At 40.6% G+C, this 15,847-nt stretch overlaps 1 protein-coding gene across 2 annotated transcripts in view; it reads left to right on the forward strand.

Moving 5' to 3' along the window:
• The window catches only part of TAB2 (TGF-beta activated kinase 1 (MAP3K7) binding protein 2), a 94,442-nt gene that overhangs the window by 66,292 nt on the left and 12,303 nt on the right, over nucleotides 1–15,847 (forward strand). For both annotated transcript variants that reach the window (XM_054986690.1, XM_054986696.1), the window contains exons 2-3: nucleotides 7,346–7,535; nucleotides 11,322–12,819. In XM_054986690.1, coding sequence (XP_054842665.1) covers nucleotides 7,434–7,535; nucleotides 11,322–12,819 — 1,600 coding nt within the window. In that variant the 5' untranslated portion in view covers nucleotides 7,346–7,433. The remainder of the gene's footprint in view (nucleotides 1–7,345; nucleotides 7,536–11,321; nucleotides 12,820–15,847) is intronic.

Consider the following 15,847-nt stretch of genomic DNA (forward strand, 5'->3'; position numbering starts at 1 on the left):
AGAGGATGGGGGAGTCTACTTGATCTTATTCACAGTCCCTAAAAAGAATGGGGACTGGATGTCAGGCTATGGATGACAGGATATGGCAGACAGATCCCTGTACCATTGCAGCAAGAACTCCAGGCTCTTGGTTAAATGATTTCATTCAGAAATCAAATCATTTCCATATATATGTCCATAGGATTACTCAGAAGTAAGGTAAGCATCTAAGCAGTAAGCAAGACATTAACTGGAATGAGAATCTATTGAAAAATCTTTCTTCTTATGTTTGCTCCTTCCCCCCTCCCAATAATAAACATAATTTTGGCAGGCACTCTGTGTGAGAACCTCTCGCATATTTGTACTATCACGTTGAGTCACTGGAACAAGACCTAGCAATGAACAGGAGTAAGCAAGGTCATGAGGACTGAAAGTTTCTGCAGTCTGTTAGATAAACACCTGCAAGCAGCCTGGAAGAAAACTGTTATGGCATTGGCAATAATACATCAAGTTACAGTATGAAACATTGGTTCAGTATGAAACATTGGCATGGATGGGGCTCAGACATGACACTGGAGGGCGTTATTAGACCTCAACTTTTTGAACAAGTTTATCAAATTGCATCACTTCTGAATGGAGACTGTGCTTAGTCACAGAGGCCATTCAACCAGAAGAATACATGACAGCTACTGAACTCATGGAAGCATACCTCCATGTACCGATTCTGACAGCCCATCAACAATACTTAAGATTTTGCATGGAAAAAAAATTGGTGGTTCAGAGCCATCCTTTTCGGCCTGTCCGCCACATCAAGAGTGTTCCCTGTCGTATGTCTCAGAGAGAGAGAAGTATTCCTGTTCACTTGTACCCAGACGATCTCCCTATCAGATCAAGTTCAAAAGAAAAATCTCACCACGACACTCAGTTCACCATTCAGTTCCTACAAAGCTGGAGCACCTGGGTGTGATCATCAAAAGAGTGCTGTCATCAAAGAAAAGGTCAGGAAGACCAAACAGCTGGCCGAGACTGTCATCAGAGTGCAAAATCACTTCTCACAACACTACCCAAACTGATGGGTTTACCAGTGGTCAACAACAATGTCATACGTTGGGGTCATCTACATGCAAGACCGTTTCAGACCTTTCTCAGATCTTATTAACAACAGACCATAGAGAAGACAGATCTTCCCATTCAGGTACCACTTCAGACCTCTCGAGAACAACAAATATTTACAGATGCAAGCATCACAGGTTAGGCACATCTTCCTATCAATGTCTTGGAAATGTGAGCGATTTGTCTGGCCCTGTTCCATTCCAGATATCAGATAGTGGACTCACACATCCTGACCTTGTCGCAGACAAGACATATGTAAATAAGCAGGGGTGAATTGAAAACCTTGAGGCGGCACAAGGAGGCAACAAGGATACTTGCCTGGGAGGAAGGTCACCTAGCCTCAATCAGAACTAAACACATCAAAGGCATATCCAATGTCCAGGCAGCCTGGCTGAGCAAGTAGATCATTCAACAAGGGGAATAGTCCCTTAAAGATTTCATCTAATGGATAACATCACACTTCACAACACCTCTCATGGATCTGTTTGCATCCCAACACAACCATCAACTACCAAGGTACATGACAAGGTTTGTTCAACTCGTAAGCAGATGCCCTGACATCGCAGTGGCCATTAGGCCTCCTCTACACATTACCACCCTTACCAGTAATACCCAAACTTCTGAGAACGATCAAGGAACAGGGAGCGATATGCTAGTGATTGCCTCTTGGTGGCCCCACAGACTGTGCTTTTCCACACTCCAACAGATGGTGAAATCTCCACCCCTCATCCTACCGACCTCTGGTCATGTTACAGCAGGGAATGATTTGGCACTCTCATTTAGACTCACGCTGCTTAAGTGTGTGGAAATAGAAAGGAAAACTTTCCTAAGGTGGGGATATTCCGGAGAGGTGGCCAGCACTCTCCTATCATCCAGAAAGCAGTTCACGGTCAGAATTTACAGTTCCTCTTGGAAAGCCCTCACTCAATGGGGCAGAAAGAAAGCACTGGATATTTTACACAACCCTGACCAAACATCCATTTGAACTGGTCAAGGACGTTCCCCTGAGAAGGCTGAGAACACAGACCATCTTCCTCATTGTGGTCACATCTGCCAGAAGAATCTCAGACCTAAGCGCACCGTCAGTCAGACCTGAACTCTGTATCTTTCACAATGATAAGGTGATACTTCGTACTATCCCCACCTTTCTTCCAAAAGTCTATTTCAAATTTCATAGGTTGCAAGAGATACAGCTACCATATTTCTTACCGTACCCTAAATATCCTAGGGAGAGGCTCTGACACAACCTAGACATCAGAAGGACGTTCAAGGCCTATCTGCCCCAAACAGTGCAAATCAGAAAGTTGGACTTAACTGTTCATCAATATATCTCCCGTCAATTTGGGGAAGAAAATGCCTTCAGCAGCCGTAGGTGCCAATAGCAACATCTACACTATCAAAGCTCACAAAGGTCTGATCGTAGAGAATCCTAATGGAATAATGGCTCACTCTGTGAGGATCGCTGCTACCAATGCAGCATTACACAGGAACACTTCGGTAAAAGAAGTCTGCAATGCAGCAGCATGGTCATCAATCTTGACCTTGGTGAGATGCTACAAATTAAATCTATATGATTCAGCAGACAGCACCTGTGGTAGAAAAGTACTGCAGTGCATGATCTCGGACAAAGACCACATCCCACCCAGAAAGTGGAAACTGCTTTGAGAACACCCATGATGTCCTCCGCCTCAGAGGGAGAACGGACCTTTGGACATTTATTGTGAAGGGTCCTCCTCCTCTGAGGAAAGGAGGACATTTTGCCCTCCCTGGGTCTTTGTCCTCCTCTACCTTGCAGCCTCATTCTTCTACCTTCTCTGGGTTATGGTTTATTTACAGTGTATGTTAACGCAACAGATGTTTTCTCTCTCAATATTGACAGTTGCTGAATGATAAATTCAATGTTACTGCTTTGTGGAATCACCTGAACTGAACAGAGGGTGTCCCACACGCCAGACAGGAAGAGGAAGAAAACTAGTACCTGCCTCCATGATTGGATGGTGGGAATCACCCAAGATGTCCTCCTTTCCTCAGAGGAGAAGGACCCTTCACGGTAAGTGTCCAAAGATCTGTTATACCAGATGGTCAACCACAGGATTCGTCAACTATCCAGGGAACCAGATTTGATAACTTGTTGGGGTACAGCCTCACGATGCAGGCAGACTCAAACTGACAGCCTGGTTGGTGAGGCAGTAGGGGACCTATCCACTGGGGTGGCAGAAATCATTCTGAATGCTAAGAGACTGTCCACCAGAAAGTCTTACGCCATTAAATGGGAGAAATTTGTAAAATGGGCAAGAGATAAGAACCTTAATGCTTTCGATTGTCCTTTGGCCCAGATCCTGTAGTATTTATTGAAATTGAGAAAAGAAGGACCTTCTAACTCTTCGATAAAAGTGTACCTGGCTGCTATTTCAGCCTTCCACACCCCAACTGACGACAAGATATTGTTCTCTTACCTTACATCTAAGTTGTTCCTCAAAGGTTTGCAGAATATGTTCCCACCAGTCACAAAAATTGTACCACAGTGGTTGTTACAGTTAATGTTGACCAGATGATTAGCCAAACCATTTGAACCATTAACCAGTTGCCACCTAAGGATGCTATCCATGAAAGTAGATCTATTAGTAGCAGTAATTTCTGCTAGGAGAGTTAGAGAACTGGGAGCTTTGCTCATGGATCCACCTTTCCTAAAAATCCACATGTAGAAAGTTGTCCTGAGGCCATGTATGGAGTTTTTGCCTAAAGTGGCATCAAAGGTCCACACCTCACAGGATGTAGTACTACCTGTTTTCTTCCCTAACCAGGCAGGTGAAACAGAGAGGACATTACAAACACTAGATATACAGAGAGCAATTTTATTCTACCTAGACTGTACAAAAAGTTTTAGGTCAGATTCCAACTCTTCATTTGCCATTCGGGACCAAATAAGGGCAAAAGGGCCACTGCACAAACTATTGCCAGATGGGTAGTACAGGCTATTATAAACTGTTATGAAACTGCCAACTTACCTTGTCTGCTGGAGGTGCATGCCCATTCCACTAGGTCACAAGCATTTTCGGCAGCACTTCTGAGAGGGGTACTACTGCAGGAAATATGTAAAGCAATGACATGGTCATCAGCAGACACCTTTGTCAGGTATTATGCTCTGGATGTTCTCAACAGGAAAGAAGCAGTGGTGGGCATGGAAGTTCTACAATCACTATTCCAGTGAAGAGCATAATCCACCTTCCTGGTGAGTGGCTTGTTAAACTCCCATGTGAGACTACATAGAAAACTGACAATGAAAACACTTACCTGTAACTGTTGTTCATTGAGATTTTCTGTGCAGGCACACATACCCTCTCTCCTTCCCTGCTAGATGCTCTTCACTACTTACCTGGGGAGTATGGTGGCGAATGAGGCACTGATGGTAGAGGGCACTGCACCTCCCAGAAGAGGACTTTCAGCAGGAAAACAGCCGCGCTCTGGGAGGGAGTGGGTGCCCTTTAGTGGTCAAAGGCTACAAAAAAAACCCCTCCAATTGGCAGGCCTGCATATGCGCAGTCCATGTGTGCCTGCATAGAAGACCTCAATGAACAACAGTTACAGGTAAGTGCAACCCTGTTTTTCTTTCCCTTTCCACAGTCAGAAGAATCCATAGCAGCCACAAATAATGCCAGAATATTGTCAGACCAAAATTTATGGATCCCTACTCAGCTTTTAGTAGTCCTTTACAACTTTAGATCAACTCATTAGAATGAGTTGTACTAATCTCTGCATTGATTAAGCAGTTATTTACAAAACGGTTGATCTGTTTAACCAATATATACCTTCTGGCTTTATGCTTTCCTAGGTTCTTGTTGACGAAAGCTTTTTGTCACTATACATGTCTGTGTAATAAAATAGCATTGCTTCAGTTTTGCATAGCTTTGTTTATTGACAGTGTAATTAAAAAATTGATATAGGATGTTCATAAAAGTTATAATTCTTTGGAATAATTTGGAGGAATTCCAATTCATAAAATAACTAATACTTGTATATCTCCTCCATTCTAACGGAGTATTATGTTCCCATATCATACCTGTCAGTAGGGCAGTAAAATGTAGCATCTACAAAGTAGACATTTTTACATAAAAATATTACTTTTTTCCCAAAAAGGAAACATCAAAGAATACCTCAGCAGGTCTAGAGCATGCTCATTGCCATTCAGGAACCAAGGAACATTGAAAGATGGTGTGTGTCAATTAAAGGGGTGGGTGATAATGCAAGAAGTCGGGTGTCCTGCTCACCCCTCCCCCTTTAACAGCTTCCAGTAACCTGCAGAGTGGATATTAAGATTGGGGGTGTACATTGAGGCATTCATAACCTGCAGAGTGGATATTATGATTGGGGTGTACACTGAGGTGTCCATCTACATCATCTCCCATCATCAGCACAGGATATTACAGGTTAAGGATTTTGACCTTTTTGAAGCTAACAAAGCTATCCTAATTGGGGATAGATGAGCACTAGAGAAAATGCTGTTCCTCTAATCCTGAGTAATAAACAATCTCCCTCTCATTCAGGGTTCTTTAAGCTGCTAAGGGGACAAAACCACTGACATCTTATGCTATTCCATGATAGGTTATGAAATTAGAGGGATGCATTCCCCCAGTTGTTCCACCCCCCACTCCCCCAATTCGCTCATATGGCATGGAGATGGGTAGAGGAAAAAGATACTTTCATGTTACACATCTCAGGTTCAGGCTAGATGAGCAGCATCCCATTCAGCTGTTAGCACTATAGCACAATTTCACAACAGTGCCACGCTTCTGACGTAGGTGAACAGAACATTATTTACCCAGGCAATGGAGACTGCTAAGATCACACTATTACTTTGGTGGCTAGGGAATTTCCCAGTTACCTGCACACACAGCCCTGCATTTTCTCACCAACAGTAACTTAAATCCTTTACCAGTTCCCTTATAATAAGTTTTTTAAAGATGCGGAGAATAAAGGCTGAGAAAATATCTAGCCTAAGGTATTCTATTATCCTTTCTTAAAGGAAAAAGCTGATGCTTATATTTTTAAAGTTAAACAGTCATGTTTACTGATGAGGAAAGAAGTGTATTTTTCAATTCCTGCCTGGTTTCTTTGTTGGTATTAATTTTCATTGCTGTTTGCCATAAATGGTTAACCACAGTTCTGATTATGTATATTGTTAGTTCCATTAAAATGTAACTGAGAAGCTGTAGTTCTTTCAGTTGTTCCTAAACTGTCCTATGCAAGTCCTCCCTTTCCAAAATGTTAAGCTGCTATAGCCTGAATCTGTGTTGCTCAGAACTATACATTCCATGATAAGTTGTGTAGTTGTCCCATTCCAGGGACTCTGGAAAAATATACTGCAACTGATTGGGACAATAAAATAGCTGCTGGACAGGGCTGTTAACTGAAAAAATTATGGTGAGAGAACTTGAGTACACTAAGAGTATAAGGAAGGCTTGCCAGGTCTTCATCTTAGATCCTTGGACACATTGGGAGATACCTGATAATGTCATAGATGGACTCGGTGGAGGTGGGATCTAGTGATGTCATATTGAATATTGTATATCTATATTAATACTGCTTTCACACACCACTAAATATGTGCAGCATGGTGGGATAAACTCCTAGGCTTGAAGTTAATTGTTCTTTGAAATGTTCATATGAAATGCATGGTTTTCACTTACTGCTGTCCCATTCAGAATAAAACAACGGCTGTTGTCTCAGATTGCTTTTGCCACATGACAGTGTCCAGATTCATACAAATTTCTAATCAAGTGCACAAATTCATGGACATTCAGTGCTTCATTACAGTGTAATTTGACAGCTGCAGGCATTATGTTGTGCTTCTTGTGAAATGGGATGCGTTTTGGCCCATGCTCAGATGGATCTTTTGTACAAGTTGGTAAGATATCCAAGAGAAGTGAAGGCATGAGTGTAGCTGTCCATTATTACTGGTTTATGCCATAAAGCACAGCCCTGCCCCATATTCTGGGATATTGCATTTATCCATAGTGGCCAATTAATCATGTTTGTATCGTTCTGCTGTGGGGATTGACTGATGGGTATTTGACTAGGTCTTCTTCACAGTCCATCATGAACTTCACCCTTCCCATATGCTCTACAAGTGAACATGTCACAGTCTACCACAGGGTTATGACACCGATAGACAGACAAATGCTGTGTTGACAAAACTTGCTTAGAAACGTGGTGTTTCCTTTTTACAATGATCGTTTCTTACTTTCTCTTACAGAAAATGCAGGCACAGAAGAGATGATTGTTCATTTACATTAAGGCGTTGAACTGCCCATTGAACAAAGTCCTGACCAGGCAACTTACGAATGGCCCAAGGAAGCCAGCAAATTGATTTTCAGGTTTTACATGACCTGCGGCAAAAATTTCCTGAGGTACCGGAAATAGTTGTGTCCAGATGCATGTTACAGGTCAGTGCTATTCTGTTGTGTTTATGGAGGCATTGAAATCTAGTGTAAATGTTTTTAAAGTATTATGAAAGCTCTTCCCACTAACTTGCCACACAAGTACTAGCCTGTCTTTAGTTCTTTTCTACCCTGATTGATTCATACAAAGAGAGAGAGAGAGAGAGAGAGAAGCTTGTTTTTAGAGCTTACAACTTTTCCCTTAAAGTCCAACTAGATTTCCAAGGTATGAGCTTTCAAGAGTCAAAGCTTTCTAAATAGCTTTCTAAAAGGCCATTAAAAAAATGCAGTCCTTTTCATAAGAATCTCCTATGTCAAACAGCTTGTCATTTCAGTTTCCTAACTGAAACAATTTTGCTTTTTGTTTTTTAACCTTTTAAACTTTATGAAACTTTGGATCTTTAGTTCAGCTTCACCTTACGTGACCTTAAACTTCTATCTCAGGAGGGCCCTAGTTCCAGTCAACATTCCTTATATTTCCACATTCACAGATCTTCAGGTGTACTCTACTCTACTCAGGCTTATACCTTGAGAACACTTTCCCATTTTTGCTTGTGTGACATATTACTCCCTCCACTAAAGGTTTTCACTGCTGCCAAAGGCTTTCACCTTAGAGTTCTTCTGCTTAACAGGTATTACAGGAAGGTTTTGTTATAGATGGTAGCCTGACAGAAGGGTCAGGAAATGAGAGTGGTTGTGGGTAAAAAATATATATATACTGAACTGGAGAGTGGTTGTGAGGGGGGGAAAGGTATCTTCCTTGCTTAAACAAAAGTAGAATTTATTTATAAGAATATAAGCATGATGGTTGCAAAGTTTTGGTAAGTGTGTTGATTTCAGAATAGCTTGGTGGTTTCAAAAGTAATATCTTCTTAAAAGTAGATTCGCCAACTCGGTCACACAGAGTAGTTTTTGACACAGGTCTTAACTAACAGAATAAACTCTCTTATCCAAACAGAGACACAGATTTACTCAGGCCTTTCCACAAAGCTTGCCTGACCTAGATAGATTAATCCTCAGATATACACAGTCCGCCTCAGGCACACACACAGTTTGCCTGGCTTAAACTGAATACTTTTTCCACATAGTTTGCCTGATTTGCCCAGAATGTCACAACTGCACACAGACTGCTCAGGCTCCACACAGATTGCCTGACTGAACTAGAATGAACACCTTCTCTCAACACATTGACTAAAAACTGCAGTTCACTCTGCTTATAGCACAGCTACCATCCTATCAGAGCACACTCCATTCACCCATCCAGCCCCCTTCCTTCTTTCCTCAGAGGCCTACATTTAAACTCACAACAATTTTTTAAAAACACATTAGGAAGCAGAAATAAAATCCAAACTTTAATCTTGCAAAACGTTACACTGGCCATTCTGCATTTGTGGTTGCATCTATCTGAAACACTTCAACTGGCTCTGGATGTGTTTGGCATTATAAGTACTTGTAGAAAATAAAGCCCTTAGATAAAAGAGTGGAGCAACAGTCTCCCTTTGCTAGAGGCTAGTGTTTTAACTACGACATGAATAAGGGTAGGATGAGATCTTCTTTTCTGCCCTGAAGCCATTTACCCATTCTTCAACTACAATAGCAGCATCACAGCTCACATGGAATTGGGAGGGGACAGACCTCCCCTCTCCAGATGCTTGCAAGCACTAATGCTGTTGTTGTTAAAAGGTTGTTGTGGGGGAGGGGTTAAGATCCAGGATGGAATAGAAATTTTGGAGACTTTATTACAATTCTGGATAGTGTTTCCATCCTCTTTTAGCTCAGTCCCTGTTCGTGGAAATGGGAGAAGACTGGGAATGATGGTCTCCTCTTGGCCTTGGCCAGCTCTGATCATGCCTTGACGTAGGGAGGGGCTATAATGGCAGATCTTCCCTCAATCACTCCCAGTGTTTTTAATATGAGCATCACTTTTAATAGTGGACTTGATGGTCTATGCTTGTCAATACAGCAGTGAGTTAAAGCCACCCTCAAATAAAAAGAAGGCATCGCCTAACCCTGATCTACTTGTTCAGTGATGCTGTTAGGGGCTCTGGTTACTTGCAAGTTGAAAGGGTCTGGGCAGGGGGATGGATTAGGACAAAAGAAAAGCTTTGCCCAGTCATGATTAACCACATACACACACATCGAGTCACTCAAGTTCAGAACTAGATGAACATCATCCTGGTCAGCTCACCCCAAACCTCAGCAGTCAAAGCATAGTGATAGACTGCTGCCTTTCAATACTGAGTGACAGAAACTTGTTCATCTATCCCCAGTGCCATGCTATGAGGAGATCCTAATTTGTTTATCTGTCATGTTCACACACACACAAACACACTCTTACACACCTTCCTTGCAAGGCCCTCAACATGTTCTCCTACTTTGTAATATGATTGTTGTATTCGCGGCAGGAAGAGAGGACTACAGAGCCGTCCTTAGGGATTTCTTGTATGATTGCTATTCTTCTGGTTTATGATGTTGGCTGAAGTTTCTATACCTTTTGTGAGTTATTGTGTTACTGTTAATAATGTCCCCATGCAATGTCAGCCCAATTTTTTTCTCCAAATAATGAAATTCTAACATATATCAGGCTACGTAGGGGGTAGTGCATGCTTGGATGTGCATATGTATTCCTACAAATCCTAAGAGTGTAGCTTTCCTGTGACCTTATTCCTAGAACCAGCAGCAAATTTAAGTTCCTGTGATTTACCAGTAATAAAATATAGCAAAAAAGCTGATAGAAATCCACTAATTGCTTCCTTAATTTTTAGAGTGTAAAAACTGTATCATCAAGCTATTATGTTATTAGTTGATTTTTGTATCATGCTTGCTGTCTTTCTTTTAGTCAAGGTTACATTTTCTTCCCAGTTCTTATATTTTTAAAGACAAAGAAGATACTCAGCAAGACCACTAACTTGGAGTCTAAGGCTTCGGTCCTGTTCTTGCTTACTAGGACAAATCCCACTGAACAAAATGTAATTTAACATACACGATAATGAGCTGCAAGTCTCCTGAACTTTCAAAAGCACTGAAAGCCCTGATATTGATATAACACTGCAGTAGTTGGTTCTAAAATTTAAAAAAGGCAAGGGGTTCAGTGCATTGCAGAGGGAGAGCACAAGAACCCTAATTCCCATCTTGCTAGGACTGGGGGAGGAGAATTGACCTTAGAAATTATGTGCCCTATCACATGTGACCTTTGAGCTAAATGTTCTCCACCGAAAAGTTCCTGTGAGTAATTAGGAGGGGCTTCCAAATTGCTATTGAAAGAATCCAGGGGTATTGACCTTAGATGACATGTGCCCTGTGACACACATTCCTTAGGTAGCTAAGGACCGTTGCTAATTATTTCTGGCACTATTGTATACACTCGTCCATATTTTGTCTATCCACTGGATCCACTCCTACTACTCCTCTCTGACAGTATTATAACTAGAGTATTCATATTCTTGATTTTGTCAGATGCTGCAGCCACTTGCCCTCTATCTCGGTTGATCCTGCTTTCAAATCATACCATCACTTAATCATTTCAGCAATAATACCATCTAATGGGTTTTAGTATTCAAACATTTTAGCTGTCTTTTAACAAAAATCTGCAAATTGGGTCCAATTTCTAATTTGTCTATACTTTTGATTTTGTTCTCTTTTTTCCTTCTCTCTTTCTTATAAGTGCCACTGGTATGACTTCCCATATTGTGGGTTATGAGTCACCAGTGGAAGATCAGTATTGTTTTGAACTCTCATATTATGGAGCCTTGTTATTTCTATTAACACATGCTTTTTTGTGGTTTCTTATAGAATAATAATAATTTGGATGCTTGTTGTGCAGTTCTGTCTAAGGAGAGCACAAAATATCTCTACGGTGAAGGAGACATTGGTTTTCCAGATGATTCTGGGATTCCCGGCCTGCGAAATCACATGACATCCCTTAATTTGGATTTGCAGTCACAGAATGTGATTCTCCATGGAAGAGAAGGAAGTAGAATGAATGGAAGCAGAACTTTATCTCATAGCATAAGTGATGGACACCTTCAAAGCAGCCAGTCCAACAATGAACTGTTTCAGCAGGAATCCCACACAGCTCCAGTACAAGTTCCACAGGGATTTTTTGGCATATCTAATACTCCAAATCCAGGGCAGCATTTTGGATTTCACTTGGGCAGCAAAGGAACATCTAACTTGGCTCAGCAAATTCCTAGATTCAATCCTATTATGGTAACTTTAGCCCCAAATATTCAGCCTGGTCGGAATACCCCTCCATCTTTGCACATACATGGTGTACCTCCGCCTTCAATAAACAGTCCACAAGGTAATTCTATCTTTATTCGGCCTTACCACCCAAATCCTAGTGGTACAGCTCGCCAAACTCACCAAAATCCAGGCTGGACGTCTCAGTTTACTCCCATGCAGTCTCATCAGAACTACCATCCTCCACAACCAAGTCCCTGGACGACTATTCCTACAGCCAGTTCTTTGCCACATACCTCATCACAACAAACAACACAGCCAAATCAGCAAGGCCATCAGACCTCCCATGTTTATATGCCTATAAGTTCTCCTACTACTCCACAAGCACCTACAATTCATTCTTCTGGTAGCTCACAATCTTCTTCCACCCAGAGTCAATACAATATTCAAAATATCTCAACAGGACCTCGGAAAAACCAAATTGAAATAAAACTTGAACCACCACAAAGAAATAATTCATCAAAACTGCGTTCAACTGGGCCTCGGTCATCATCAAATTCCTCTTCCCTAAACAGTCAGACTTTAAGCAGAAGTCAACCCACTGTTTACATAGCTGCCAGTCCACCAAATACTGATGAAATTATCACACGAAGTCAGCCAAAGCTCTACATTTCAGCCAATGCCTCTACAGGAGATGAACTTGTACGGAATCAGCCCACACTCTTCATATCAACAAATCCAGGAGTTACAGCCACATCTAGGAATATGTCTGGTCAAGTAAGCATGGGGCCTGCATTTATTCACCATCACCCTCCTAAGAGCAGAGCAGCAGGCAATAATGCCACTGCCACTTCTCCTCGAGTGGTGGTTACACAGCCAAACACAAAATACACTTTTAAAATTACTGTTTCTCCAAATAAACCCCCTGCAGTTTCACCAGGGGTGGTCTCCCCAACCTTTGAACCTACAAATCTTCTAAACCTTCCTGATCACTTTGCAGAGACGGAGGGTATCCAACACCTTCCTGACCCTGTTTTAGCACACGTTGATAGGATTAGTGAGGGACGGAAACTGAGTATGGGATCCGATGATGCTGCCTATACGCAAGGTAATGTTTTTATCTAAATTGTAGAGATGCCAGTTTTGTTGTTTTGTTTCAAGAAGTGGAATTAAAAACAAGCTTTTGTATTAAGGGGGAAATTAGCGTGTCACTTAATGGCATTTGGAAAAACCTTATAAACTTAATATTTTTCAGTTGACACAAGTTAAAATCACTCTGCCAGAGCCTACATTACAAGAATGCCTGAAAATAATATGTTCAATTAGCTGGTTTGGAGACACGGTATTTTGTTCACAATTGTGGAATGGTGATGTCTTCACTTTTTAATTTGCTCTAAAAGAGGCTCTTGAGATTATTGACTGCAAGTAAGGAGAATGGCAGATTAGAAGGTAAACAAATCATCCCCAGGTACTGTCCTTATATTTACTGTCAAAGAAAATAAGCCTCTGAGAATTGGTGTTTAACCACAGTATGTGAGTTACAGTTCTATTTGAAATTTTGTGTTGCTGTTGTAAACAAATATAAAGGTCCCTGCACTAATGAGATTAATGTGATATAAAAAACCAAACTGAACTGAAATTAAAACTGGTGAGCCACATATGCTGATGAAGACCTAGTAAAGATGTAAGAGTTCTGTAACTAATAGATTAACTTTTTTAACACTAAGGAAAATGACCCTCCCAATTAAGTGTTCAAAGGATCCAAGTCTTAAATGCATGGCATTAGCTAAAGTCCTTATTGAACATCCCAGCTGAATGTGTCTTGAGAATCCTTGCATTTGCAATTCACACTCTGACATTTTAAGTTTTAAAAGATGCTAGAAAGTACATTTCAAAGCTGTAATACAACTGAATTTATTCCCTTAAAGCTAAAGACAGTCGAGGATTGTAAGGTGTTTAATACATCTGCCACAGGATGCTAGTAATTGAAATTTAATGTAGCTATTTTATGTTTCCTACTATTACAGAAGGAAATCAAGAGTGATAGTTATGTGGGTTTGCCTAGCATCTATATAATATTAAATATTAAGAAAATGTCCAGCTCTGGCAGTAGGTTATCTGAGCTGAATGATTAGCTGAATTTTTAAGTGAAAGAATGTGTCTATTTATGAGGAACCCTTGTCAGTTTTTAAAGCCACGCTGAATTAAGCCTTAGTTCTTAAATATCCTCCTTTTTTCTTTCCCATTCTGCCAGTGTATGTGCCTCAGTTGGCATGATGCACACATCCCAGCCTGTTGTAGTAATCTAAAATAAGTATCAGAACCGGCAAAGATACTTTGGGTAGTCTAAAGCTTACCAGCATTGCACTGTGACCAGCATTTTCATGGGTATTGTAGCTGCATATGTGAAGTTTGAACCTACTATTGCAAAGCATTTAGATTATGGACAGATTGTCTTCTTTCTTGCTTGGGTACATTTTTGCATGTTCTTAAGGCTTTTATCTCTAATCCAGGAAAGATGCCTCTATTATACTTGCTTCATATTAGTAAATAAAATTCAGAGAGAGCCTTGCCCATGGCTGCAGTGCAGTTTCATGGTTAAGCAAAGCAAGTTCAACCAAATCTTTTTTTACTCAATAATTCTGGTACACTAATTAGACTCAGTAGGCATAATAATTAGCAAGGTAGTCTGGATATTAACCAGTGTTGTTGACTATTAGGTGTTAACCTAATACTTGTTTTGATTTCAGCATATTTTTCTTTAGGTATTGAAAGACTTAACTTGCTTGAGAGCATAGATGCGTAAGATGTTAAAGATGGATTTTTTAATTTACTTGGATCAGCTCGTGTATAAAAAATGGTATTATTCCTTACAATTGAGGACTGCATTTCAGTCTTTTTACTACAACCGTGAGGGTTCAAACTGATTACATCCAGAACATAAATTGCAGGTTTGCACTCCGTAGCATGTGCTGAATACAGACATACAACAATTCTTATGTTTCTTGAGGCTTAGAGAGAGAAATAATCAGGTTTACCAGTGACAGCTCTTATATTCATTGGTGTGCACCTTTTTTTTAAATACCTGTTCCTTTTAACACAAATTTAACACAAATTTTTACAAAGTAAACTTCCTGGTATTGTTATACAGGTTTCCTTTTTCCTTACCCTCCCCTCCCTCCCTTCCCTCCCCTAATCTTCTTCTGTCATTGCTTCAGCCACGGGCACAAGGTCCAAAGTTTCCAGTTAATATCCTTCTTGGCTTCTTCCTCCATGATCCAGTCAAAATAAAGTGACCACTTCTTATTAATCAAACTCTTCTTTTCCTCCCAGGTCTTCTCTTCAGTAAATAAAGCCACAATATCTGATTGTACAAATTCAAAGAGATAATTGTTCCAATTCTCCATAGTCCATTTGTTCTCGTTTTTCCATCCCAATACTATCACAGCTTTCCCGGCTAATACCATAGCTTTGAGAACCTCTTGATATTTACTCTCTATTTTCTCAGTCTTTAGGGTACCCAGTGTCATTAGATTGTTATCTATTAGTATTGATACCCCTGTCTTATCTTTTATCCTATCCAATACTTTCTTCCAAAATGTCTGCACTCTAGCGCATTCCCACCACATATGTGAATACCAGCCTTTAGCCTGGTTACAGTGCCAACAGTTTGAACTCATCCCCTGTACCATATTGGCTAATTGGGCTGGTGTCCTGTACCATTTCATGAAATATTTCAGCTCCATTTCTCTAAACTTATCCATTTTAATCTTTTTCACCCCTGCCATTAATTTTTTTAAAGTTATTTCTGAGGTCAGTCCTTCTCTATGCCATTTCTCCTGAAGACTTTTAATTATTGAGTCCTCGTTGGTGGTCATTATTTTATATATCTTACCAACTAGCCCTTTACTTATCTTCCTCTTCTCTTTATACAATACTTCTGCAATTTCCTCCAGGCACCTTCCCCCTTTTGCTGTTGCTTTCTTATTACACTATATAATCATCGTTTGCAGGGGTTTAAGTTGACCTCCTTCATCATACATGTCCCTTACTCTAGTAAAGCCTTTTTCTTTAAGTACTTCCCACCAATGCGGGTCATTAGCTTCCTCATATATACTTTCTATTGGTGCCCAATC

Source organism: Eublepharis macularius, chromosome 1, assembly GCF_028583425.1.
Source record: "Eublepharis macularius isolate TG4126 chromosome 1, MPM_Emac_v1.0, whole genome shotgun sequence".
In the NCBI taxonomy this organism is placed as follows: domain Eukaryota; kingdom Metazoa; phylum Chordata; class Lepidosauria; order Squamata; family Eublepharidae; genus Eublepharis; species Eublepharis macularius.